The following is a 27,941-nucleotide window of genomic DNA, read 5'->3' on the forward strand; positions in this document are numbered from 1 at the left end:
CTCCGAGCCATAATTCATAGGTAGCGGTCATCCACTGCAGTAGCAGCCTTTGGGCCGCCTGAGCGAGACACATCATCGACAGTTCCTGCCTCTCTGTATCTCCTCCATGTTCGAACAACATCGCTTTCGTTCACTCCGAGACGCCTGGACACTTCCCTTATTGACAGCCCTTCCTGTCACAAAGAAATATTGCGGACGCGATCGAACCGCGGTATTGGCCATCTAGGTATGGCTGAACTACAGACAACACGAGCCGTGTACCTTCTTCCTGGTGGAATGACTAGAACTGATCGGCTGACGGACCCCTCCGTCTCATAAGCGCTGCTCACGCATGGTTGGGCGAATTTAGTGACATCTCTGAACAGTCAAATGGACTGTGTCTGTGATAGAGTATCCACAGTCAGCGTTTATCTTCAGTAGTTCTGCGAACCGGGGTGATGCATAACATGTTTTGATGTGTGTATTAAGAAATAGAGGGCTATTCGGAATGTGAAGTCCGATGGTTCGTGAAATGGGAACGCCAGTGAAGGAATAGATGTGTTGGGCAATATCTGTAGTATGTCTGTCGATCGCATCACCTCGCTCTTTTCAGTTTTGAGCACACAGTGAGCACGTAGAACACCTACAACAATACTGTCTCCACCAAGTATGGGCGCCCGCTGCGAGGTTTCACTTGATTTCACGCAACCCCACATAAGATAATTGTCATGCATTTCCTTTTTCATGACATTTCTGAGCCGCACACTGTAGGCGCAATTAGGAGGAGGAGAATAGTGTTTAACGTTCTGTCGACAACGAGGTCATTAAAGACGGAGCACAAGCACCCATTAGGGAAGCATGGAGGGAGTAAATCGGCCGTGCCCTTTCAAAGGAACCACCCCGGCATTTGCCAGAAGCGATTTAGGGAAATCACGAAAAACCTAAATCAGGGTGGCCGAATGCGGCTTTGAACCGTTGTCCTCCCGAATGCGAGTCCAGAGTGCTAACTACTGGGGCACTCACTCGGTCGCAATGAGGACGCCTCTGCAGCGTTTCCGATGGGAAGTGTTTCATCACCCACCATACATCTCGCACTTAGCTCCCTTTGATGTTCATCTCTGCTCACATGAACCGCTGGTTATGTGACAACATTTTGGCTCACGCAGCGAACAGCAGACCAGCGTAGATAAGTGGCGGAAAGCACAGGCTGCTGACTTCTACGGCGAGGGTATTGGAAAGTTGGTACAACGCTACGGCAAATGTCGAACTCGGAGTGCCGACTATGGAGAGAAGTAGCTGGAAGGTGTGGCAAACTGTTGCAAATAAAAAATATTTGTTGTTCACCGTGATTTCCATTTCGCTACAGCCTTCGTGAACACTTGTTAACACGTGGACCATTCATTCCTACGATAGCCATCTGTGTGTCGACAGTATATGAAACTCTCACCATGGCTACCAGTTATTCGTACACGCAAGCTACAGTATTTCTTCTCAAATAATCACGAACTTCATCGGATTTCGTTACGTGCATGAGACACCCGAGTAGTGTATGGGTGTGGAGTACACAATTAACTTTAAATATTCCCATAGACAGAAATTTAAGGGATTACGGTTAGGTGAAAGAAGAGGTCACCGTATCGGACCTCCTCGATCAATACATTCCTCATTAAACGTTTAACTTAGGTACAGTCGTACAAGGAGCAGAAAACAGGTGCCATCCCACAGTGTATGAACCACAACTGTTGTCTATCTGCAAGAGGAACAGTCTCAAATAATGTGACCGATTTATCCCACAGAAATTGATGGCAAACAGCACAAGTTAATTTGATGGGGAAAGTGTGTGGCTGAGTCTATCACCCACAGTTCCGGAGCTCATGCTGGTACTGAAACAAACCTGGTGCCTTCCCTCCTTGATCGTTCAAGGATTTGAATCTGCTTTGGCGTATAAGAGGGGGTTCGTGGGAGGCATTATCCTGCAACGCAATGATACCGTCCGCCAACATTCTTGAGCAATTGGACTTGACAGCGCACTTCAATTTTTGGGAAGCGTCTAAGTAGTGCTGTGCGTTAATGGAAGCGTGCCATCAAGTCCAAGCGCCCAAGAATGTCGATGGTTGACCTTTATTCTGTTGTAGGATAATGCTTGTCCACATGTTGCCAAGGCTGTTTCGACTGCAGGGGTTTCGCTATGAAGCCCTTACACATCCTCCATACAGTCCCGATCAGGCCACATGCGATTTCCAAATTTTTGGTGCCCTGAAGAAAGACATTCGTGGCCGTCGATTTGCTTCGGACGAAGAGCTACACGCCTGGGTACAATCATGGTTCTGTAACCAACAATAAATACTTTCCGACGATGAAGGCACTGACAGACTTGTCTCGCAGTGTGATAAATATGTCCACAGTTACGGCGATTACTTCTGAAACGGTTTACTTACTTTTTTCATCTGTCTCGTTTTCATTTGACTGCCATTTTTAGTTTTTGTGACAGTTCATTGCCCCTCTCTGTATCAATCCATCCTCGTTCGTAAATAAAGGAGTAAACGTCAGATCTTCAACACTCCATTTTAGAATCCATTAGCTGTACTCCAATCTCACTTGGCGACCTTGCAGCCTAGAGGTTGCAGACACAGTAAGCGATATTGATAAAACAAAAGCTTCGCAGAATTGGCTTCACGAGACCCGCGGCTACGGTCTCAGCAGCTCCAACTCTTCGCACACTTTTCTCAGGTCCATCTACAGTACTCATCACACCACTTACACTTCCACGTCCGGTGTGCGAACTGTGCGAGGCCTACGGCGACCGTTTGTCAATGCTCGTCACTTTTGTCAAGGCACTTAAAGGCACTGCGCCATTCGCATTTTTTAAGATAAATAGGCTTAGGTGTTGATGCCGGCGTTCGGTGTACATGACAGGTGCCTGGTCATCAGCGCCTTTTGCTAAACAGTAGCAGAATACCATTTCCCTCGTGGAATAATAGTATTCTATTTCACTGTTTACATTACTCACAGTCCGTGGAATTCACGAATCCTGTTCTGATGCAACAAAATCTCAAAACTATATGCACGAAGTGGCTGACGAAGAAGACAGTAACACGAGGACTGAATGAAAAGTAATGCCTCCGCCTTCGTTAAATGGGTCTGGATGGGAATATTTTAATAAATCAAAAGCAGAAATAATCCTTAGAATGTGATCTTTAGTTACCAATATTCACTTTTCACATAATCACCAGCCAACTGGATACATTTCTGTCAACGATAGCCGGCCGGTGTAGCCGTGCTGTTCTAGGCGCTTCAGTCTGGAACCGCGTGACCGCTACGGTCGCAGGTTCGAATCCTGCCTCGGGCATGGATGTGTGTGATGTCCTCAGGTTAGTTAGGTTTAAGTAGTTCTAAGTTCTAGTGGACTGATGTCCGTCTGGAGCCGAGCGACCGCTACGGTCGCAGGTTCGAGTCCTGCCTCGGGCATGGATGTGTGTGATGTCCTTAGGCTAGTTAGGTTTAAGTAGTTCTACGTTCTAGGGGACTGATGACCACAGATGTTAAGTCTCATAGTGCTCAGAGCCATTTGAACCATTTTTTGTCAACGATAAACAAGTTTTCTGAAGCAATCACGGAAGAAATCGACACTGTTTCCGTAACCACAGTCTCACAGTTGTCTCTACGTCTTCATCAGGAGCATAATGATGTCCCTGCAGATCGTTTTTCACTATCGGGAACAGACGGAAGTCAGACGGTGCTGAATCTGAACTGTATGGAGGATGCCGTACGGTGGTGAGACTTAGTTTATGAAGTACAAAAAGTGGCACGTGATGTGTGTGGTTTGGCATTGTCGTGCTGCAGGAAAACATTTCCCTTTTCCTTTCGGACCCTTGTTAGCCGTCGTTTCAGAGTTCGTAGCGTTGTGATGTAACGCTCTGAATTAATTGTTGTTCCACGATCAAGGAAATCAACATGGATAACACCATCTGCGTTCCAGAACACGGTGGCCATGATTTTTCCAGTTGAGGACTGCGTCTCGAATTTTTTTTATGGGGTAAGTCTTTGTGTCGATATTCTATAGACTGAGGTCTCCGGGTTGTAATGGCGTACCCACGTTTCGTCTCCTGTTACAATTGAAGGCGTCACCTTCATTCTCGTAACGCGAGAGGAGTCCCTAGCAAATTGTGTACTTTAATTTCAGGAGTCAGCATCCGGGGTACCCATCGTGAACAGATCTTCCGATAGCTAAGCAAAGCAATAATGTGACCCACACTTTCTTGTGAAATGCCGATTGTGCTTGCAATTTCTCTCTGAGTGATACGACGATCGTCCTGAATCAATCTGTCAACACTTTTCTTGTGAAACTCGGTGGCTGCTGTCACAGGACGTCCAACTCTATGTTACAGCATTCATTCTGGAAGGGCCAGAGTACGTCTCGCAAGCGGCTTAATAGAATATTCCTCTGAAAATGGATTATACAAAGTTAAGTAAGTCTTCGTATCTTCATTGAAATAAAGGAAACTAACATTTTACATGTTATAAATCCACTCCATCTCCTCCCGGAACAAACCAAAGAACCCAGCGTTGTGCCGGCGAATGTATTTTCGTACGCCACAGTAAACTGTCTTGCTCCAAGCGCCGTTATCATTGCACAGGTGATGCGATATGTTTCAATCATCACCGCCTCTTCACACTTTTAACAAGTTACGCCACTTTTTGCTTCCATCTAATGTTACAATCCAGGCAAATGTTTTCACAAAATACTTCCAAGAATTAAATTTGTATTCGATGTTAGAAAATTTCTCTTTTTATCAAAAAACTTTTCTTGCCATTGTCAATCGCAATTATGTATCCTCTTTATTGATGCCAACAGTAGTTTGTTTTCTGTCCAAGTAACATAACTCACCTTCTGCTTTTATTCTTTTTTTTGCGAATCTTACCGCTTTGGAATCACTCGATTTGACTACAATCCCTTACCCTTGTTTTACTTTTGCGGATCATTATCCCTTCCACTTAACAGAGTTTACAAGTCCACGCTTATACCATCAGGAAAAATTAAATGTTTTATTTCTCGACAGCAGGAAAAGGAAGAGAAGGAAAAATGGTAGCTGAATATGACTGGGTGAAAGAATGAGGGAGGAAGTCGTCTGGTATAATTTTGCTAAGAGCGTAATTTAACCACCACAAACATTTGATTTAAGAATCATAGAAGAAGGTTGATTACCTGGAAGAAACCTGGAGACATTGGAAGGCTTCAGATTAATTAAATAATCGTAGGACAGAGGTTTAGGAACCAGATTTTAAATTGTAAGACATTTCCAAGGGCAGATGTGGACGCTGACCACAATTTATTGGTTATGAACTGTAGATGAAAACTGAAGAAACTGCAAAAAGATAGGAATTAAGGCGATGGGACCTGGATAAGTTGAAAGAATCAGAAGTTTTAGAGAGTTTCAGAGGGAGCATTTGAGAACGATTGACAAGAACGGGGAAAAGGAATACAATAGAAGAAGAATGGGTAGCTTTGAGAGATGAACTAGCGAAGGCACCACAGGATCAAATATGTACAAAGACAAGGCTTAGTAGAAATCCTTGGATAACACAAGAGATACTGAATTTAGGTGATGAAAGGAGAAAATTTAAAAATGCAGCAGATTAAGTTGATGAAAGGACGATAAATTTTTAAAAAATGAGATTGACGGGAAGTGCAAAATTGCTAATCAGAGGACAAATGTAAGGATTCAGAAGCATGCTTCACTAGGGGAAAGATAGATACCACCTACAGGAAAATGAAAGAAGCTTTGGGGAAAAGAGAAAAAGCTACATGAATATCAAGCGCTCAGATGGAAAATCAGTCCTAACCAAAGAAGGGAAAGTTGAAAGGTAGAAGGAGTATATAGAGGGTCTCTACAAGGGAGAGGAAAGCAATGTTACGGAAAGGCAAGTGATCATGGCGAAAATGAGACCGGAGGTATGATACAGCGAGAAGAATTCGACAGAGCTCTGAAAGATCTAAGTTGAAATAAGGTCCCAGAAGTATATGATACTCCGTCAGAACTACTGATAGCCTTGGGAGAGCCAGACACGACAAAACTCTTCCATCTGGTACGCAAGATATATGAGGCAGACGAAATACCCTCAGACTTCAAGAAGTCAATTCCAAAGAAAGAAGTGTTAAGAGAAGTGAAATTACCGAACTATCACGAATTGTTTACATAAAAATGGAAGAACTCGGGGAAGATCAGTTAACATTCCGACGAAATGTAGGAAAACGCGAGGCGGTACTGCCCTTACGACTTATCTTAGTTAAGGGAAGACAAAACATCATTTATAGCGTTTGCAGACTTAGAGAAAGCTTTGAAATCTTGAAGGTAGAGGGCGTATAATACAGGGAGAGCAAGGATATTTATAACAAGTACAGAAATCGGACGACAGTTATAAGAGTCGAGGGGCATGAAAAGGAAGTAGTAGTTGAGGGAGGAGTGAGGCAGCGTTGTGGCCTATCTCGGGTGTTATTCAATATGTACATTGGACAATCAGTAAAGGAAACCAAAGACAAACTTGGAGAGGGAATTAAAGTTCAGGGAGAAGAAATAAAAGCAATGAGGTTTGCTGATGACCGCGTCATTCTGTCAGAGATAGCAAAGGATTTGGAAGAGCAGTTGCACAGAATGGACAGATATAAGTTGAATATCAACAAAAGCAAAACAAGGATAACGGAACTGAGTCGAATTAAATCAGGTGACTTTAAGGGATTAGATTAGAAAACGAGATTCTTAAAGTAGTAAATAAGGTTTACTATTTGGGCAGCAAAATAACTGATGATAGCCGAAGTAGAGAGGATATAAAATGTAGACTGGCAATGGTAAGGAAAGCTTTCTAAAGAAGAGAAATTTGTTAACACCGAATACATATTTAAGTGATAGGAAGTCCTCTCTGAGGGTATTTGTCCGGAGTGTAGCTATGTACGGAAGAGAAACATGGATGATAAACTGTTTAGACAAGAGTAGACTAGAAGCTTTCGAAATGTGGTGCTACAGAAGAATGTTGGAGATTAGATGGTACGATCACGCAACTAATGAGGATGTCGTTGCGGCCCCTTATTGTTAGAGGGCCCGCAGAACCGACGTGCAAGATGGGTTGCTGACCCCCTTTCAGGCGCGCGGAGAGAAACATCGCCAGCGTACAGAAAAAACAACAGACTTTCCAAATAAACACGGAACTACTTCGCCAGACAACATGTTACAGTGTTCCGCCAATCGTAACTAATATGACTGATGTAGCATTCCGTCGACCTGGCTTTATAAGCAAGCCTAGACTGTCAGTCCGGCAGTGTTTACCAACCGCTAGGAACAGCTCCAGCTAGAACTTACGCCGGCCCTAGCATTGTATTCACTCGCCGTAGCATTGTAGTAGCACGCTGTATTTTGAGTTTTGTAGAGTAGATTTTGGTCAGTATTTCTTCCATTGTCTTGTGTCCTTATCTGGTTTGCCACCACAAGAGTTGCGTTTTTTTTTCCTATTTGTTCTTGCGTTTGAAACTTAGTCTATGCCAAGAAGGCGTTTTACTTTAACTATAACAAAGTGTGGTCAAATAGACTGTTAGTTCTTTCCTGCCGAAGGTATGACACTACAGATATTGGCAACGAGGACCTTCTTCAGTCCTTGGTGGAACCTCTACAGCAGATTCAGGCAACGCTCACGTGTTCAGGAATTCGCTCTCACTCGCCAGTGTTGCCAGAGGTAGTTCATAGAATTCATTCCCTCGCAGGTAAATTGAACTCGTTTCACCTGGCTCTACCGACGTTTCTGGCTTTCGAGAGGTGTGTCCAACCATGGTCAAATTATGTAGAATGGTTGGAACAAAATTTACTGGCATATGGGATCCACGATGAAAATCTAAGTCGGGCTTTCTTTTTAGCAACAATCGGTCCACAGGCGTATCGTTCAGTTAAGCAATTGAACCCTGAGCAGTTTCCTCGATATCTCTCATTTACTCACATTAAGGGCTGCCTTTTTGAGTATTTTTATGCACAAATACACATCACCCCCCACCTGTCAGACCTTCTTTTCTTGTGGAAATTTAACGGAAATGGATTACGACGCTCCAGGAGTTGTGGTTTTTTTTCTGTTTGTTCTCGTGTTTAACACTTAGTGTATGCCAAGAAGGCGTTTTTCTTTAATTATAATGAAGTGTGTTCAAATTGACTGTTAGTTCTTCCTCGCCGACCCCAGGACGCAACAGAGGAAGTGCTAAACAGAACTGACGAGACAAATTTGTGGCACAATTTGACCAAAAGAACAGATAGGTTAATAGAAAATATTTTTAGATATCAAGGGAACACCAATATAGTACTGGAGGCAAGTGTAGTCGGCAAAAATCGTAGAGAGAGACCAAGAGATAGAGCAAGCAGATTCAGAAAGATGCAAGTTGCAGTTATTATTCGGAGGTGAAAAGGCACGCACAGGATAGAGTAGCACGGAGTGAAGCCCTGACCAGGTTGGAAACCTTTTCACGTGAATCACCTGTAGAAATGACAGCTGCGCCAAGTTACTCCCGTTTTATATCTTGTGTACGCGCTATTACCGCCCTCTGTATTGTCCATATCGCTATGCTATGACTTTTGTTATCCCAGTGTAACATAAAAACATCTAAATACGACGAACCCGTGAGGCAATACTGACCCTACGACTTATCTTAGAAAATAGATTAAGGAAAGGGAAACCTACGTCTTTAGCATTTGTAGACTTAGAGAAAGCTTTTGACAATGTTGACTGGAATACTCTCTTTCAAATTCTGAAGGTGGCAGGGGTCAAGTACAGGGAGCGAAAAGATATTTACAATTTGTACAGAAACCAGATGGCAATTATAAGAGTCGAGGGGCATGAAAGGGAAGCAATGATTGGGAAGGGAGTTAGACAGGGTTGTAGACTATCCCCGATGTTATTCAATCTGTATATTGGGCAAGCAGTAAAGGTAACAAAAGAAAAATTTGGAGTAGGGATTAAAATCCATGGAGAAGAAATAAAAACTTTGAGGTTTGCCGATGACATTGTAATTCTGTCAGAGACAGCAAAGGACCTGGAAGAGCAGCTGAACGGAATAGACAGTGTCTTGAAAGGAGGATATAAGATGAACTATCAACAAAATAAAACGAGCATAATGGAATGTTGCCGAATTAAGTCGGGTGATGCTGCGGGAATTAGATTAGGAAATGATACGCTTAACGTAGTAAATGAGTTTTGCTATTTGGGGAGCAAAATAACTGATGATGGTCGGTGTAGAGAGGATATAAAATGTAGACTGGCAATGGCAAGGAAAGCATTTCTGAAGAAGAGAAATTTGTTAACATCGAGTATAGATTTAAGTGTTGGGAAGTCGTTTCTGAAAGCATTTGTATGGAGTGTACCCATATATGGAAGTGAAACATGGACGATAAATAGTTTAGACAAGAAGCGAACAGAGGCTTTCGAAATATGGTGCTACAGAAGAATGCTGAAGATTAGATGGGTAGATCACATAACTAATGAGGAGATATTGAACAGAATTGGAGAGAAGGGAAATTTGTGGCACAACTTGACTAGAAGAAGGGATCGGTCGGTAGGGCATATTCTGAGGCATCAAGGGATCACCAGTTTAGTATTGGAGAGCAGCGTGGAGGGTAAAAATCGTAGAGGGAGACCAAGAGATGAATACACTAAGCAGATTCAGAAGGATGTAGGTTGCAGTAGGTACTGGGAGATGAAGAAGCTTCCACAGGATAGAGTAGCATGGAGAGCTGCATCAAACCAGTGTCAGGACTGAAGACCACAATAACAACAACAACGACGACGACGATGACGAAATCGTTATGGCGTCTGTCGCATCGAGTGAGACGTCTTTCTGACGTCATTTAACAGTAAGGCGGGCGTGTCGTCGTTTGCTTCTCCCTCAGACGAACAAGTACAGTATCCATCTTGACAGAGTGCTACGTCAACGCCACTTGCGGAAACAGGTTGAATTACATTTGAAAATAAAGGAGAAGAATGTTTCTACGAACGCCGTGGGTAGCGTAGATGTAGAAAGAAAGTTTTGTGCATATATTTCGGAGCGAGCCTCGTGCCTTCAGTCATATGGTAAGATGTATTCGTGTGAAACGGGCTAAATGCTGTGGGAACTCACGACGTTGAGCAGCGTCTTGTTCTTGATGAGGCGGTCCTGCACGTCCTGCGGCCGCAGCGCCAGCTGCCTCTGGTGGGAGGCCTGGACGGGCGCCGGCCCCCGCGTCACCGCCGCGCCGTCCGCTAGAGACAGCTCGTCCAGCTTCTGCAGCGCGCCCTTGTACGTCTCCACCATCCGCTGGAACTCCACCTGCCGACACACCGTCCACATTTTCGCTGTAAACAAGTATTCTAGTACAACGTGTAAGGTTTCTAGTTTATCTCTGGTATTCGAGGAAAGTGGAGGGGATCTTAATATTTTCAGTAGCTCGCATCAGTGAAATGAAATGAAATACGGGAATGGCTTTATTGACCAGGAGACCCCATTCGGGATGTTGGCCACTTGTTGCAAGTCTTTTTATACAGGGTGTTACAAAAAGGTACGGCCAAACTTTCAGGAAACATTCCTCACACACAAAGAAAGAAAATATGTTATGTGGACATGGGTCCGGAAACGCTTACTTTCCATGTTAGAGCTCATTTTATTACTTCTCTTCAAATCACATTAATCGTGGGATGGAAACACACAGCAACAGAACGTACCAGCGTGACTTCAAACACTTTGTTACAGGAAATGTTCAAAATGTCCTCCGTTAGCGAGGATACATGCATCCACCCTGCGTCGCATGGAATCCCTGATGCGCTGATGCAGCCCTGGAGAATGGCGTATTGTATCACAGCCGTCCACAATACGAGCACGAAGAGTCTCTACATTTGGTACCGGGGTTGGGTAGACAAGAGCTTTCAAATGCCCCCGTAAATGAAAGTCAGGAGAGCGTGGAAGCCATGGAATTGGTCCGCCTCTACCAATCCATCGGTCACCGACTCTGTTGTTGAGAAGCGTACGAACATTTCGACTGAAATGTGCAGGAGCTCCATCGTGCATGAACCACATGTTGTGTCGTACTTGTAAAGGCACATGTTCTAGCAGCACAGGTAGAGTATCTCGTATGAAATCATGATAACGTGCTCCATTGATCGTAGGTGGAAGAACATACTGACGAAACTAAAATGAGCTCTAACATGGAAATTAAGCGTTTCCGGACACATGTCCACATAACATATTTTCTTTATTTGTGTGTGAGGAATGTTTCCTGAAAGTTTGGCTGTACCTTTTTGTAACACCCTGTATAACATCACTTCGACGACTTCACGATAAAATGATAAGGATAAAATGATGATAAGGATAACCGGGAGTACTATTGGGTGGGGTGGTACCTTTAAACTGGTTGTCGTTTCTGCTTTTCTTGACCGTGCGCCCTATCCCACACGACGTACCTGATAATCCCGCGGGGGTCGTATTGTCCTTCTCCACACTGCTGTTGGCTTGCCTGAAATTATCTATCGAAATATGCAAGCGGGTTTAGGGGAGCCACTCAATGTTAAAACACAACACTGTCCTATGTCTGGTATGAACATCCTTATTATGAGACGATATGGAAACCACAGGTTGTACTGTTTACACTCTAAATCGTAAATGTTTCTCCCAATTAACAATCTTGATGATTAACAGTCCAAAAGATCATTCGGACGAGCGTACGCGTAACCGACACGACGCGGGTGATTGTTGAAGATGCGGAAGCCGAATGATCGAACGAAAGTTCTTACGCTCGTCACACATACTGATGTCTGGTAATAGTCCTCCTTGTCACTAGTAATGATATGTCACTGTTCGTAAAGTTAATTTTTCAGTTCTCAGTTTCACTTGTACGAGCGTGCGCGTAACCGTCGCGGCGCGGTTGATTGTAGATAATGCGGAAACGCGATGATCGAACGCACGTCCTCAACGCTCGCTACAAGACACTGGCAGTTGACTGCACTCTTTTATGGTAACTAATTTTTACTGATTCACATCGTTTCATTCTGGGAGACCGAACACGGCGCGGATGATTGATACTGTGCGACACGCAACGGGAGGATACATAAATACGTTATCGGAGGCACTGCTCATTTTTAATCACATCTTGACGCACTTTCCTCTGAATTACTTGCATATTTAATCACTGTACTGCAGTACCACTTGTAGCAACACTTCAACCTGAATACTAACCATGCTTCTTACATGCAGAGCTACACACTACACAACATAACAGTTTCGTGTCCCGTGCTCGACTCTCTAGGCGCTGCTGCCCACAAAGATACTCCACAACTAAACCAGCGATATGACAGTACACATACAACTCACAACAGCTGAGAAAATCCAGCTCGGTTCACAATCCAACCAAGGGCCCTATGATCCAGATACAGGATTGCTAACTAAAGGGCTGTTTACGTTAATCAGTAGTTTTGTTGCGATGAGTGATGGTCGTGACGGTACTGAAATAAAATGTGGGTTTCCTAAAGTTATTTAATAGCGTTAAACTGAAGAAGAAACAAAATAAATAATCTCTAGTTCGATGCAGCGCAAATTTTGTAACATTTGTAATAATGGCACCTTCCCTCACGTGTCTGCCTGTTACCCGTGGCTGTGTTCATATATCGTAACGAAATGTAGCCTCACTAAAAGCCTCCGACGTCCTACACGTAAAGACACGATGCCTCTGTGCTCGTCATACAGCCTCTAAGGACGTCAGTGTTGTGAGTCATCAAGTATCTCAGAAGCTATAACATACGCTTTATGCTCAGCAGCAAAAATGTGGCAGGTTTGTGAGTGGTGATATACTACTGGCCATTAAAATTGCTACACCAAGAAGAAATGCAGATGATAAACGGGTATTCATTGGACAAATACAGGGTTATTACAAATGATTGAAGCGATTTCACAGCTCTACAATAACTTTATTATTTGAGATATTTTCACAATGCTTTGCACACACATACGAAAACTCAAAAAGTTTTTTTAGGCATTCACAAATGTTCGATATGTGCCCCTTTAGTGATTCGGCAGACATCAAGCCGATAATCAAGTTCCTCCCACATTCGGCGCAGCATGTCCCCATCAATGAGTTCGAAAGCATCGTTGATGCGAGCTCGCAGTTCTGGCACGTTTCTTGGTAGAGGTGGTTTAAACACTGAATCTTTCACATAACCCCACAGAAAGAAATCGCATGGGGTTAAGTCGGGAGAGCGTGGAGGCCATGACATGAATTGTTGATCATGATCTCCACCACGACCGATCCATCGGTTTTCCAATCTCCTGTTTAAGAAATGCTTCTGCTTTAGACTTTTCCGTAAGATTTTCCAAATCGTCGGCTGTGGTACGTTTAGCTCCCTGCTTGCTTTATTCGTCGACTTCCGCGGCTACGCATGAAACTTGCCCGCACGCGTTCAACCGTTTCTTCGCTCACTGCAGGCCGATCCGTTGATTTCCCCTTACAGAGGCATCCAGAAGCTTTAAACTGCGCATACCATCGCCGAATGGAGTTAGCAGTTGGTAGATCTTTGTTGAACTTCGTCCTGAAGTGTCGTTGCACTGTTATGACTGACTGATGTGAGTGCATTTCAAGCACGACATACGCTTTCTCGGCTCCTGTCGCCATTTTGTCTCACTACGCTCTCGAGCGCTCTGGCGGCAGAAACCTGAAGTGCGGCTTCAGCCGAACAAAACTTTATGAGTTTTTCTACATATCTGTAGTGTGCCGTGACCATATGTCAATGAATGGAGCTACAGTGAATTTATGAAATCGCTTCAATCATTTGTAATAGCCCTGTATATTATACTAGAACTGACATGTGATTACATTTTCACGCAATTTGGGTGCATAGATCCTGAGAAATCAGTTCCCAGAACAACCGCCTCTGCCCGTAATAACGGTCTTGATACGCCTGGGCATTGAGTCAGACAGAGCTTGGATGGCGTGTACAGGTACAGCTGCCCACGCAGCTTCAACACGATACCAGAGTTCATCAAGAGTAGTGACTGGCGTATTGTGACGAGCCAGTTGCGCGGCCACCATTGACCAGACGTTTTCAATTGGTGAGAGATCTGGAGAATGTGCTAGCCACGGCAATTGTCGAACATTTTCTGTATCCAGAAAGGCCCGTACAGGACCTGCAACACGCGATCGTGCATTATCCTCTTGAAATGTAGGGTTTCCCAGGGATCAAATGAAGGGTAGAGCCACGGGTCGTAACACATCTGAAATGTAACGTCCACTGTTCAAAGTGCCGACAATGCGAACAAGAGGTGACCAAGACGTGTAACCAATGGCACCCCATACCAACACGCCGGGTGATACGCCAGTATGGCGAAGACGAATGCACGCTTCCAATGTGCGTTCACCGCGACGTCGCCAACCACGGATGCGACCATCATGATGCTGTAAACAGAACCTGGATTCATCCGAAAAAATGACGTTTTACCGTCCTTGCACCCAGGTTCGTGGTTGAGCACACCATCGCAGGCGCTCCTGTCTGTGATGCAGCGTCAAGGGTAACCGCAGCCATGGTCTCCGAGCTGATAGTCCCTTCTGCTGCAAACGTCGTCGAACTGTTCGTGCAGACGGTTGTTGTCTTGCAAACGTTCCCATCTGTTGACTCAGGGATCGAGACGTGGCTGCACGATCCGTTACAGCCATGCGGATAAGATGCCTGTCATCTCGACTGTTAGTGATACGAGGCCGTTGAGATCCAGCACGGCGTTCCATATTACCCTCCTGAACCCACCGATCCCATATTCTGCTAACAGTCATTTGATCTCGACACACGCGAGCAGCAATGTCGCCATACGATAAACCGCAATCGCGATAGGCTACAATCCGACCTTTATCAAAGTCCTCCTTAGACGAGGCACCACAACAACATTTCACCAGGCAACGCCGGTCAACTGCTGTTTGTGTATGAGAAATCGGTTGGAAACTTTGCTCATGTCAGCACGTTGTAGGTGTCTCCACCGTCGCCAACCTTGTGTGAATGCTCTGAAAAGCTAATCATTTGCATATCACAGCATCTTCTTCCTGTCGGTTAAATTTCGCGTCTGTAGAACATCATCGTAGTGTAGCAATTTTAATGGCCAGTAGTGTATCTTGCAGCGCACAGAGGTAAAGATACCGAAAAAGATGAATTTTGAATTATGTTTGGTAAGGACCAATTTCGAAAGTGAAGATGTACAGCTAGAGTTGTTGCTGCATGGCTTGATTGCGCGTAACTGTGATGTGTTTGAACAATGGAAAGTCTTAGTGGAGTTTTTTCCTTATTCGTTTGGGTTAGTTAGATCAGTGCCCAGGTGAGAGTAAGTAATCAGTTCGCATGGTTTGCACTCAGAGCTTATAGATTTCTACCTCTTCTTTACTATTTTCAGTAATTATCTTCATGGCAGAGAAGTTGTTATAAAAGAGTAATTTATGTAAAAATCATTGTGATTGTTGAGAACTGGCTATCATTCTTTACAATACCATTTTTTTAATGGCAATTACTTTAAATCATTCAGCAAGTTCAAATTCCACCAATGTATCGTCACCAAAGAATTTAATATTTTTTGACTATGTGAGTCGCCGCATTGCACTTTCTGGAACCCACTAAGGCTGAGACATGATCTCTTTAGAATAGTTGCACGTCCTTGTAATGGGCTGTGCAAGGTTTTTCTTTCATATTTAGTTTGATTGCTACTGCGCTGTACATTTTATCTTCATCAATTCGAGCAGCATCAAGTTTTCGTTGCCACAGTTAACCAAGAAAAATTGTTAGAGCCAATTTTACATTGGTCAGGCTACAGTTAGGTCATTCAGTTAGCTTTGATTTTTACAAAATTCATTATCAGTTCAGTTTAGGTGTATATCATTTTAAATTTCATTTCGTATGCAGACAGTCTTATTCTCAGAGTGCAGTGTTACTTTCACGTGTGTATCATTTAGTGTTTGGAAGTTTGTTTAGTCTTACTGTGTACATGAACGTCGCAAGAGACATTCTCGATTATTTATTCTTCAATATTCTGTTGATATTCTATGTGGCACTTTTATCCTGTTAACTAGTGTGTTGGAATTGCAAGTCACGTTTTTTGACGTCATGAGTTGTAGTACTGCTCACTGTACTGCACAATCCAGTTTTACAGGACGGTTTAAAATGGTTCAAATGGCTCTGAGCACTATGGGACTGAACATCTGAAGTCATGAGTCCCCTAGAACTTAGAACTACTTAAACCTAACTAACCTAAGGACATCACACACATTCATACCCGAGGCAGGATTCGAACCTGCGACCGTAGCGGTCGCGCGGTTGCAGACTGTAGCGCCTAGAACCGCTCGCCACTGCCAGGACGGTTTAGCTTATAGTTCGGGCTTTCTAATTTATTTGGTTAAAGTAAATTAAAAATACAGTTACATAATTTCAGTTTTGGCGACTCATTTGTCATAGAGCGTTTCGGTAACTACGCCGCTTATATTGTTCAACGTTACAACATAGACACACACGAGTATAAAGAGTAGCAATTCAGTTTACTTCAGTTACAGTTAACAAAAATCAAACGTACAAAAGTTACAACTGCTGGCCGCTAAAAGTGCTACACCTTGGAGAAGGCGAGCACAAATATCGATATGGCATAAAGCGCACTGCAGGTTTCGATATGCAAATGATTAGCATTTCAGTGCAAACGACAAAATAACGGTGTCTAGGCAGTGTGTATAAGGAAAGATTAAGCAGCAGGTTACTGATTGAGAAATCGGCTCTAAGCACTATGCCTCTAAGCACTATGGCTCTAAGCACTATGAGACTTAACATCTGAGGTCATCAGTCCCCCAGACTTAGAACTACTTAAACCTTACTAACCTAACGACATCACACACATCCATGCTCGAGGCAGGATTGGAACCTGCGACCGTAAAAGCTGCGTGGTTCCAGGCTGAAGCGCCTAGATCCGCTCGGCCAACACGACCGGCTGAGAAATCGGATTTGAAAATTTTTGCGTCTGAGAAGATCGTATTATGCCTCGCGTAAGAAGAAACGTCAACCAGCACGCGTCGGAATTCAAAAGTGGCGGGATAATGTCCTATGGAGACGGCAGTTTATTATTCCTCGATAATCTACATCGACATCTATACTCCGCAAGCCACCTGACGGTGTGTGGCTCGCATTCTCTGGATCTCACGGTTATCACGCGAATAAGCAATAGAGGGGTTCGAAAGGGCCGTACTCAACGCCAAGCAGCAGCTCAGCGGTCCCACGCAACTAGCACTAGAGAGTCTACACATACTCACTACCTGACCAAAGGTATCCGGACTCTTTAGCGGACATTGATACGCGCTGTGTCCGCTCTTCGCCATCATGACTGATTGAACTCTGCTGGGCCGGCCGGAGTGGCCGTGCGGTTCTAGGCGCTTCAGTCTGGAACCGCGTGACCGCTATGGTCCCAGGTTCGAATCCTGCCTCGGGCATGGATGTGTGTGATGTCCTTAGGTTAGTTAGGTTTAAATAGTTCTAAGTTCTAGGGGATTGATGTTAAGTCCCATAGTGCTCAGAGCCATTTGAACCATTTGAACTCTGCTGGGGACACCTTCGATGAGGTGTGCCAATGTCTGTGGAGGGATGGCCTAATCTTCCTCGAAAGCTGAAACAAGAGAAGGCTGGGGTCTGGAGTCGACGTTCTAACTCATCCAAAGGCTGTTTCATTCGATTCAGACTACAGCTCTAAGCGGTCAAGCCGTTTCAAGAATGTTATTTTCCAAACACCATTGCCTTCAGACGCTGTGTTATGATAGGATGCGTTGTTATGCCAATACAAAGAATCATAGCCTCCGACTTTTTCTCTAGAGTACGCAGTACACAAACTTTAAAACGGGTTCAGATTCTTCCGAATTTAGAATTTGATTATGCGCAGTAAGGGGATCACACCCTAAGCGAGGAAACACTCCCATACGGTAGAAACACCTCCTCTGCACTTCACTGTTGACACTACACAAGACCGAGCGAGGTAGCGCAGTGGTTAGCACACTGGGCTCGCATTCGGGGGGACGGCGCTTGAATCCCGCGTCCGGCCATCCTGATTGAGGTTTCCCGTGATTTCCATAAATACCTTCAGGCAAATTCCGGGGTGGTTCCTTTGACAGGGCACGGCCGACTTCCTTCCCCACCCTTCCCTAACCCAATGAGACCGAAGACCTCGCTGTTTGGTCTCTTCCCCCAAATAAAGCCAATACACCACACAAGATGACAGCTGACGTTCAGACTTTCACAAGCTACAGCGTGATTCATCACTCAAAGTCAATCGTTCCCAGTCCACCTCCAGCATCGTGTTCAATAAATAATGCAACATCCATTTTATGAAAGCATCTTGGTTTTATTCATTCTTTTTTTTGTGAGAAGGTTGGTTTTATTCAGCATTCCAGTACACCATATTATTCCTCACTCTTTCAGCCACAAAATCCTTTTTGAATATACTCTTTCGTCAATGCGACGGCCTTATGCCACCTTACTGGGAGGGCCAGTATGCCCCGCGGTACCACTTTCCTGGCCGACGTCGGAGCCAACGTCTTGCTACTTCAATAATCTCACCGCTTCCCGCGAAGTGCATCCTTAATTGAGCCAAAGAGATGGAAGTCGGAAGGTGCGAGATCCACTCTGTGGGGTGGATGAGGAGGGGCAGTCCAATGGAGCTTTGTGACATCCTCTCGGGTGTGCAGACTCGTGCGAGGCCTTGCACCCTTATGGAGAAGGAGAAGTTCGTTTTCATTTTTGTGTCGACGAATACGCTGAAGTCTTTTGTTCATTTTCCTGAGGGTAGCACAATACCTTTCAGAGCAGATCGTTGTAGCATGAGGGAGGACATCAAACAGAACAACCCGTTCAAAGTCCCAACCCAGTTGTGAAGTGAGGTACTGACTATCGATCTCCTCGAATAAGAGAGTCTTCACATTCCAACACTGCAGGAGGCAAAGCTGTGTGCGGTCGGTCGGCGCGCGGGAGATCGGACGGATTTGCGTGACTTTGTTACGAAAATGACAGACGCCTCTTCCAACGACTCTCCGTGCTTTTGTTCACTGGCATGTCTCCGTAGACGTTCTGCAAGCTCCTACGAATATCTGCGTTGCTCTGGTCTTCCTCCGAAAGAAACTCAATGACAGCTCTCTGCTTGGAACGCACGTACGTTAAAGACGCTATTTTTAGCCTACATACAGTACCGCCACCTATCGGAACTTCATGCAACTGTAGGGACTGAAGCAAGAATATTCCACGAAGTCCGACAGCAAACTCAGCGTTTTTTCAACTGAAATTGGTCGAGAAGAAATGTGTTGCAATACTTATTGAACATCTCTCGGAGATTAGCCAAGGCCTTAGGCGAGGGACAGCGTTTCTTATGACTGTTGCGTGGCCCAAATTTTCTTTAGAATAAAAGATCAGCTTACTGGTCATAGGATATATTCCGTTATTTTGTGCTAATCATTGGTTATCAGGCACCTGGCGATCCTCGTACTGAATCATTAGTAGAAAACAGCGACAGCTTCCTTAGTTCCTCCCCACGCATTCATTATTAATCGGCGACTCCTTTCAAGGTGACATCCAACGACCAGTCCATGTTCGAAGTCACAGGCCTCTCACTGTGGTGCCACCACTGCCCTACTGACAGCACTCCCTGCTTCCTTTTACAGCGGCTGGTTTGCCTCTCGTGACGTATACGCAATTCCGCATTGCATACTGGTATCAGATAATGTAGTTCGCTCGCCCATGCAGGATCGTATCTTGAGTCACAAAATGGGATCGCTTGCAGCAAGGCGAGTATCCACATAAACTTTTGGAGCGCTACAGAATCTCAGCGTGGAGACCACTGTGGCAGCTTCCCGTAATGCAGCACCGGAGTGGCGCGCCGATAGTGATGCGCCCAAAAGCACTAACGACAAGAACACAAGTGCCGTAACGCAATCTCCCAGAAACTTCGCTCAGTGAAACGGGAGTCAAAATAAGCGAACAGATTTCTCGGCTTGCCCGTAGATACTCGACAGTTTCGGAAAAAGGACAGCCAACATTTGCGACGTAATTTAGATGCCTATTAGCATGTGATAATCTCAGCCGAAATGGTAGCACAGCGGCTAGCATTGTGGTCTCTAAGTTTTGCGCCCTGCGTCCTGAACTCGATTATTGTTCGTATTTTATTTATTTACTTATATTTCATTTATCTACCCATGTCCGTAGAAGATTACTGTACGAAAGTGTCTTATCAAGTCAGGAAATACAAGAGCGTTATATTAATTGTAAAATTACAACTTGGTTTCACAATAATTGTCATACAGTTATTATAAAATACACGGGTGTATGGTATTTTCAGGGGCTATAATCGTTTTAAATTCTCATGTTCTTATATTTCACTCCTTATATGAATTCGTGTATTTTATTCTTATGTTTATTCTTCAGGAAGATTTGGTGTACTCCCTTGGGTGATACCGATCGTAGAAGCATTTGAAATATAGATATTCCGAACACGACGAGCATCGCGCGAAGGCAGGTTTGCCACAGACGTTTCTTCGTATGACTCTCACTCGGGAAAGAAAAGTCGTTAACACTGCCGAGGACTTCACGCATTGGCACTAATTTCGAAGTAAACCACGCATAATTAACACTTTACAGAAAACTGGAGCTTGCAATTGATTACGAATGAAGATACACTACCGAAAACAATTCCAAATAATTTTGTCATTTTCTCATTCATATCTTTTTTCTTCTTTTTAATTCACTCTCTGGACTTACAGTTAGCAGAGGGATAACTGCAACATTGTTTCAATACACAATGGAAAACATTCGTTCACTATTCTTGTGTAGACATGGGTAGGAAATTAAAAACAAAAATAAAAATAATTATCTGGTTTCGAAAACGGGGTGCAGAAGAATGCGGCCGCGACTCTACCCATTGTGACGACTCTTCAGCTGAACCATTTACTCACTAAAAGATACATGCAGTTCTTCTAAAACTTTTACCGTCATTTTCTCAGTAATGGTCGAGTATCTACGTATAAGCCGGGACAAATGACCGTTTATTTTGACCCCTCTTCCACTGAGCGAAGTTTCTGGGAAATCGGGTTATGGTACTTGCCGTGTTCTCTTCATGAGCCCAGGAGTGGCAACAAGTATCTTTATAGACGACTCCTGGTTCCGCATATGGCATCACAATGGACGTATCCGTGTGTGAATGCTCGGGGAGAACGACTGTTGCCAGACTGCATTCGTCATCCCCATACCTGGCGTCATGGCATGGGGTGCTATTACGTATGCAATACGATCACCTCGAATAGCCGGTAATTTGCGCAGCAGACATGTCATTTCTCATGAGTCAAGGCCAGTGGCTGTGCCCCATCTTCATGGTCTCCGTTATGCTCTGTTTCAAGAATACATGGTGTAACGAGTGTAAGTGCAGATATTTCTATTGGTGAGTGATGATGGCGTACTGAACAACATTACATCCGTGTTTACGTCATTTGCAGATTGATGATTGTAGCTGTTAGAAGGAGTATGTTTTTAGGTTGGTTAGCACCTCCAAGTACACGTGGCAAGAGCAAGACACTAATGCTTATTTTCCCCTGGACAATAGGACACGTGCCGAAGTGCGGATGTGTCGATGCAAAATGGTTAGTCTACTCTGACAGGCGAATCCACTTGTGGTGCAGTAACGACCGTACAGAACACATCAGGTAGTAAACTGTGTGACGTGGGGCCGGCCGGAGTGGCCGAGCGGTTAAAGGCGCTACAGTCTGGAACCGCACGACCGCTACGCTCGCAGGTTCGAATCCTGCCTCGGGCATGGATGTGTGTGATGTCCTTAGGTTAGTTAGGTTTAAGTAGTTCTAAGTTCTAGGGGACTTATGACCACAGCAGTTGAGTCCCATAGTGCTCAGAGCCATTTGAACCATTTTTTTGTGTGACGTGTTTGTGGGAAAACTGTTCGACGCACAGAAAAAAGAACCAACACACGGATGTGTGTACATACTAAGGCAGCACAGGAAAAATATCTGCGCTCATATCTGTTGCATCCTGTATTACGGAAGACCACATGTTGCCCAAGCCATCCTGACCTACCCAATACAGAGAGTTTTCGACCCGTCCAGAACACTCCTCTGATCTCTCACCCATTGAACAAAAATTTGGTTAAATGTTGCCAAGAAACTGGCCCGCTCCCTTTCGCCAGTCACTACGGCCAATGAACTCTTGGAGGGATTTCAAACACTGACATAGTGTATCCACATACAGGGCGTTAAAAAAAGTGTCTCATACTTTGCGAGGTGATAGTACTCATCGAAACAAGAAAAATAAGTCCAATAAACATGGGTCCGGAAACGGACACTTTCCGAGATAATTTTAAAAAATATGGGTCCGGAAATGCATACTTTCTGCGATAAACACATGTTTACAGGAAACTACGTAGCATCCATTCATAACAGTGCATCCTTCTGCCCTCCGGTGTAAGGAATGACGATCCCTTTAAATTACACTCGGTTGTTGTACTTGCTGGCACGCATTGAAAACGCGACCCTGTACTGTCCGCACATCGTTGATTGGCGTATCGTAGAAAGATTCGTTCAAGTGTCTCCATAACAAAAAGAGTAGGGGATTGTGGTCTGGGGACCGAGCAGGCCAAGGTGTGTGGCCCCGCCTCCGACCAATCTAGCGGTCCTGAAATGTTTGCATCAGTTGTTTGCGCACATTGTGACGAAAGAGTGCTGGTGCGCCATCATGCATGAACCACATTTGTATTCGTTGCTGCCTTGCTTCCAGCAAGGTAGGAAATATATTAATGAGAAATTCCGGATAATGCGCCCCGGTTACCCTTTGTGGCAGCGCGTTGTCTTATTAATCTGTCGCCAAGTACGACTGCCCATACGTTGATTGACATTCGGTGTTGATGCCCCTTTCCTGAATTGCTTGGGGTTTACATCTGCCCATACATGCTGGTTATGGAAAATCACAATACAATCTCTTGTGAACGCTGCCTCATCGGTAAATAAAATCTTGGATGTGAACAGTGGATCTCTGGCATACTTCTGCAACAGCCATTGCCAGAACCGCCGCCTTAGGGCCTGAACGCGCTACGTAGGATAAGGATACAGCAACTGTTTATGAAGCATCCCCAGGTAAGAGAGTGAGATAGCCTTCTACTGCTGCTAATCGTCGCACATTGGACCTACGGGTTTCTTCCAGCGAACGGAGCACACGCTCCTGCACATCGGGCGTGCGAACTGTGCGAGGCCTTCCACTGTAAGTCTTCCGAGGTACAAGGATACCTGTGATCCTCAGACGCTGGAAAAGTCTGCCGAACAGCTAATCAGAGAACACTCGGATCTGTGGATATTTTTCAGCGCGGAGGGTACGGGCTCATAGGCTACGTCCACTTGCTAAACTATAGCAGAACGTCAAATCCGCCATTTCACTTGTCGAGTAGTAGGCTTCCGTTGCTAACATGTGGTGGAAGAGAGAAAATGTTAATGTACTACATCATTTGTATGTACAAACAACGCAATAACAGTAAACACATAAGTGAATCTGCGCTTAGAGGAAGATAAAATATCATGATACGTACCCAGCGTTGTCAGTACTGTAGAATAAGGCACACAAACACGACTCGAGCCACACAACTGACTGTAGACCACCTAAGGATATGTGGAGCACTGTGGGTGAGATATCATAACACCCTCCCGACACATTTCACGGAGCGCCAGTGCAACGACTGTGCTAATATCTGCAACCAAGCGTCGCGCAGCCCTTCCTATAAACAGGTATTTTATCTCGGAAAGTATGCGTTTTCCGGACCCGTGTTTATTGTACTTATTTTTCTTGTTTCGTTGAGAACTACCACCTCTCATTGTATTCGACCCTGCATGTCATCGGAGCTCAGTTGGATTTGATGCCCAGCAGGGTTTGAGTCACATTGCTACGACAACGTGCCAGCTCTTTGTCCTAAATTTCGAATTCGCACTCTCTATATCTCCTCTCCCCCATAAAGAAAATCACCTACAAATTTACTCTTGTTTTCTTTTTGTAATTCCTTTCACACAGAACAGCTAAAATTTCATTATTGGTGCCCTTCTTGGTGCTGCAATTTTCATGGGAAATAGTGTATATGGACGTCAGGAAGAAAGGATGAGGCAAGAGAGGCAATTGTCTCCTCCTGCAATCTGGGCCGCAGACCTCTTATTTATTACACAGTGCTTAAGAACTTCTGAAAAAATATTGTTTGTATCGCTACTCATTCTAAATTTAGCGCTTCCAAATGCCATACTGTGACCTAAGAAGCATCAGATAACGTGGAGCCGTTAGGTCGTCAGGCTACTCACGGCTCCTCGAGACGGTGGTGGTTTCGATGCTGTTTTGCACAGACCATTGCCAGTAAGGAGTCATCAACCTTTCCTTCGTGGATTCCTCGTAAAGCTCTTATCGAGCTGCAGAGAGACACCATTCCAGCACCGCGCACTAGGTAAAAATTCCTGCCTTATACCTGCCCGACATCTGTCTCAATTCCCAACAGGACACTCCTCCTTCTCATGCTACACACACGAATCACAACAGTGCTCTTATCGATTTGTTTTTGGAGGTTCTCCATCTTGAGCAAAACATAATATTATATTTTCTGTTATTTCCCAGACATGTTTCACTGAAGTTCAAATGGTTCAAATAGCTCTGAGCACTATGCGAGTTAACTTCTGAGGTCATCAGTCGCCTAGAACTTAGAACTAATTAAACCTAACTAACCTAAGGACATCACACACATCCATGCCCGAGGCAGGATTCGAACCTGCGACCGCAGCGGTCGCTCGGTTCCAGACTGCAGCGCCTAGAACCGCACGGCCACTCCGGCCGGCTTTCAATGAAGTTTCAGCATCATTAGTGGGTTTTTATTTCCTTTCTGTTAAACAGGAAAAATGCTCTTTACTACCTGCATCCATATATTTGGTTTTAAAGACAGTATTTACAAATTTTAAAAACAAATGGAGTTTTGTGTATACCTTGTTACCACATGCTGTGGTTTTCTCGTTTTTTTTATGTTTTTATTGCACTTGTTTTCTTTCACAGTTTGTCATTTGCAACCATACAGAATTTAGTGTAAAAATGTTATTTACTCCGAATTTTTGCGACTGGAATGTTATTGTTAGGCCTAACATTAGCCAATTCTACATCGAAGGTTGTGTGTGTGTGTGTGTGTGTGTGTGTGTGTGTGTGTGTGTGTGTGTCTGGAATGTGTTTCACTTATCTTTTCTAGTTTCCAGATTGTGTTCTTTCTGAAGAACTGAAACTTTCTTATATTTCCGTTATTGGTTCTTCGATGGACAGATTGATCAGTAGTGGCGAAAGACTGCATTGCTCTCTTACATTCTTTTTAATCCGAGCAGTTCGTCCTTGGTCTTCGAGTCTTATTGTTCCGTCCTGCATCTTGTACATATTGTATATTTTCCGCCTTTCCCTTTAGCTTACCCATATTTTTCTCAGAATTTCGAACATCTTGCATCATTTGATATAGTCGAATGCTTTTTCTAATCCTATGCGGCAAATCCTATGCGCGTTCCTTGATTTTTCTTCAGTCTTGCTTCCATTATCAAACGCAATGTCAGAACTGCCTTTCTGGTGCCTTTACCTCGTCACCTAATAGATCCTCAATTTACTTTCCCACTCTTCTGTGTATTATTCTTGTCAGCAAGTTGGATGCACGAACTGTTAAGCTGATTGTGCGATAGTTTTCGCACTTGTCGGCTCTTGCTAACTTCGCAATTGCCTGGATGATGTTCTTCTGAGAGTCTTATGGTATACCGCCAGTCTCATATCGTCTAAACACCAACTTGAATGGTTTTGTTGCCACTCCCCCAGTGATTTTATACATTCCAGTGGAATATTATCTATCCGTTCTGTCGTATTTGATCTTAATTGGTCCAAATCTTCTCTATTAAATTCTAATTGTAGTACTGGACGCTCTCCCCTTCGACTCTTCTTTCTCCTTCCATCACGTCATCAGGCAAGTATTCCCCCTCATAGAGACCTTCAATGCAATCTTTCCACCTATCCGCTCTCTCGACTGCATTTAACAGTGCGACTCTCATTGCACTCTTAATGTTACCATCCTTCCTTTTAATTTCACCAAACTTTGTGTTGGTTTTTCTGTACGCTGAGTCAATCTTTTCGACAAACGTTTCTTTTTCGATTTCTTCATATTTTTCATGCAGCCATTTCGTCTTAGCTTCCCTGCACTTCCTGTTCATTTCATCCCAAGGTGACATGTATTTCTGTATTCCTGAATTTCCCAGAATGTTTTTGTGCTTCCTCCTTTCGTCGATCGATTGAAGTATTTCGTCTGTTAGCCATGATTTCTTCGTAATTGCCTTCCTTGCACCTACGATTTTCTTTCCAACTTCTGTGCTTTCCCTTTTCAGTGATGTCCATTCCTCTTCAATTGAACTACCTACTGAGCTATTCCTTATCGAAGTATCTATAGCCTCAAAGAAGTTCACAAGTGTGTGTGTCTTCATTCCTTAATACTTCCGCATCCCACTTTTTGCGCATTGATACTGCCTGACTAGTCTATTAAGCTTCACCCTACCTTTCATCAACGCGAAACTGTGACCGAATCTGTATATACTCCTGGGTACGCCTTACACCCAGTGTCTGGTTTCTGATCTCTGCCAGATCGTAATGTAATCTAAGTGGAATCTACATCTACATAGATACTCCGCAAGCCAGGGTACAATGTGTGGCGGAGGGTACCCTGTAACCTACTTGTCATTTCCTTTCCTATTCCACTTGAAAATAGAGCGAGGGAAAGACTACTATTCATATGTCTCCGCTTGAGCCCTAATTTCTCGTATCTTATCTTCGTGGTCCTTACGCGCGGGGTATGTTGACGGCAGTAGAATCATTCGGTAGTCAGCTTCAAATAGCGATTCTCTAAATTTTTTCAATAGCGGTTCTCGAAATGAACGTCACCTTCCCTCCAGGATTCCCATCTGAGGTCCCGAAGCATCTCCGCAACACTTACGTGTTGCTCGAACCTATGTAACAAATCTAGCAGCCCGCCTCTGAATTGCTTCAATGTATTTCTTCAATCCGGCCTGTGCTATCCCAAACACTCAAGTAGTACTCAAGAATATGTCGCACGGGCGTCCTACATGCGGTCTCCTTTGCAGCTGAACCACTCTTTCCTAAAATTTTCCAATAAACCGAAAACGACAATTTGCCTTTCTTACCACATTTCTCACACGCTCGTTCCATTTCATATCGTTTTGCAACGTTATGCCGAGATATTCAAACGATTTGACCGCCTCTACCAGGACTCTCGAAATACATTATCCGAACATTACAGGTTTGTTCTTCCTATTCATTTACAGTAACTCACATTTTTCCACATTTAGAGCTAGCTGCCATTCATCACACTAACCAGAAATTTTGTCTACATTGTCTTGTATCTTCCTACAGTCACTCAACTTCGATACTTTATCGTATACCACCAACAAACAACCGCAGACTGCTACCCACCGTGTTCGCCAAATCATTTATGTATATGGAGAACAACAGCGGTCCTATCACACTTCTCTGGGGCATTCCTGAAGATACCCTTGTCTCTGATGAAAACTTGCCGTCACGGAGATCATACTAGCTTTTATTACTTAAGAAGTCTTTGAGCCACTCACCTATCTGTGAACTTATTCCTTATGCTCGTAGCTTCGTTAACAGCCACCAACGGGGCACCGTGTGAAACATCTTTTGGAAATCAAGAAATATGGCATCTGCCTGTTGCGCTTCATCCATAGTTGGCACTCAATAATGTGTGAAAACAGCAAGTTGAGTTTCGCACGAGAGACGCTTTCTAAAACATTGCTGATTAGTGAACATAAGCTTCTCAGTCTGAAGAAAGTTTATTGTATTCGAACTGAGATATGTTCAAG

At 44.2% G+C, this 27,941-nt stretch overlaps 1 protein-coding gene across 1 annotated transcript in view; it reads right to left on the bottom strand.

The window, feature by feature from the left end:
- LOC126473766 (uncharacterized) overlaps positions 1–27,941 on the bottom strand; it is a 397,370-nt gene that overhangs the window by 260,605 nt on the left and 108,824 nt on the right. Inside the window, exon 4 of the mRNA XM_050101025.1 lies at positions 10,124–10,312. Coding sequence (XP_049956982.1) covers positions 10,124–10,312 — 189 coding nt within the window. The remainder of the gene's footprint in view (positions 1–10,123; positions 10,313–27,941) is intronic.

This window comes from Schistocerca serialis, chromosome 4 (genome assembly GCF_023864345.2).
Source record: "Schistocerca serialis cubense isolate TAMUIC-IGC-003099 chromosome 4, iqSchSeri2.2, whole genome shotgun sequence".
Classification (NCBI taxonomy): domain Eukaryota; kingdom Metazoa; phylum Arthropoda; class Insecta; order Orthoptera; family Acrididae; genus Schistocerca; species Schistocerca serialis.